General features: G+C 36.2%; 1 protein-coding gene across 1 annotated transcript; it reads left to right on the top strand.

The window, feature by feature from the left end:
* On the top strand, window positions 1–563 carry LOC114192526 (indole-3-acetic acid-induced protein ARG7-like). The gene has a single exon (XM_028082273.1). The coding sequence runs from the start codon at window positions 132–134 to the stop codon at window positions 408–410; it is 279 nt and encodes a 92-aa protein (XP_027938074.1). The 5' UTR covers window positions 1–131; the 3' UTR covers window positions 411–563.
* The last annotated feature ends 502 nt before the right edge of the window (window positions 564–1,065 follow it).

The raw sequence follows: 1,065 nt of genomic DNA on the forward strand, positions 1-1,065 counted from the left end.
ATTCATGGCTGCACACATTTAGAACCAACACAGATCATTCACATCCTAAAGCTTTCAAAATTCAAAAGCTTAGTTTCAAGAATTTCTCAAAACCCTTTTGTTCTCATATTTCTCACACGGTCAATACAACAATGGGCTTTCGTTTACCTGGTATCAGAAAGGCAGCATCTACCAGAAATCAAGCATCTTCAAAAGTGTTGGATGCACCAAAGGGCTACCTAGCAGTGTATGTGGGAGAGGATATGAAACGTTTTGTGATTCCTGTATCACACCTGAACCAACCTTTGTTTCAAGACTTGTTGAGTAAAGCAGAGGAAGAGTTTGGATATGATCATCCCATGGGTGGCCTCACAATTCCTTGCACCGAAGATGTCTTCCAACATATAACTTCTTGTTTGAGTGCACAATAAATCTCATCTTTTTTGAGGCTGGCATAGATTAGTAGTAACATTTTTGTAAAATAGGAACATTCTCAACTTGTAAAGTTGTCTGTTTATTGAGAATTTAGGAAATGAAAAACCATCGGATTGAGAAAATCAGAGCCTGTCAATTCTTTCAGTAATGAGAATGAAGTCAACTGCTCAACCATCTCTTCTGATTTTTTTTATTGGTTACAGTTTTACAGTACAGTACTATGTTTTAAAAACTTGAAAGTAGGAAAAAAACACCTGATTCTAAACAAGGGTAGAGCAAAGTCTTTTTCTAGGACCAAAGAGAAAGACAAATTTATTTGGGACATATTTAAAGTGAGTTATATTAATAAGAACACATTAGAAATTAAAAATTTTAGGTTCCTCGCCAGAAATCCCAATGGAGGGACCTTCCCTGCCACTGCTAGCTGGTCCACAATGGACTTAAAATCAAGGTTTACATTTTTCCTACAATAACAGTGGCCTACATTAGCACAATCTCTCTTATACATGCCACTGACGTATGATATGGCTCATTATCTTTTAACTCCATACATTTATAGCACAATCTCTCTTACACTGCAATAAGCAGAGGTTTAAGGCATATACATAGTAGAATGCAATTTGTCACCAATTTCTGTCTCTAGAAATTCTA

Source organism: Vigna unguiculata, chromosome 7 (assembly GCF_004118075.2).
Source record: "Vigna unguiculata cultivar IT97K-499-35 chromosome 7, ASM411807v1, whole genome shotgun sequence".
NCBI classification, from domain to species: Eukaryota; Viridiplantae; Streptophyta; class Magnoliopsida; order Fabales; family Fabaceae; genus Vigna; species Vigna unguiculata.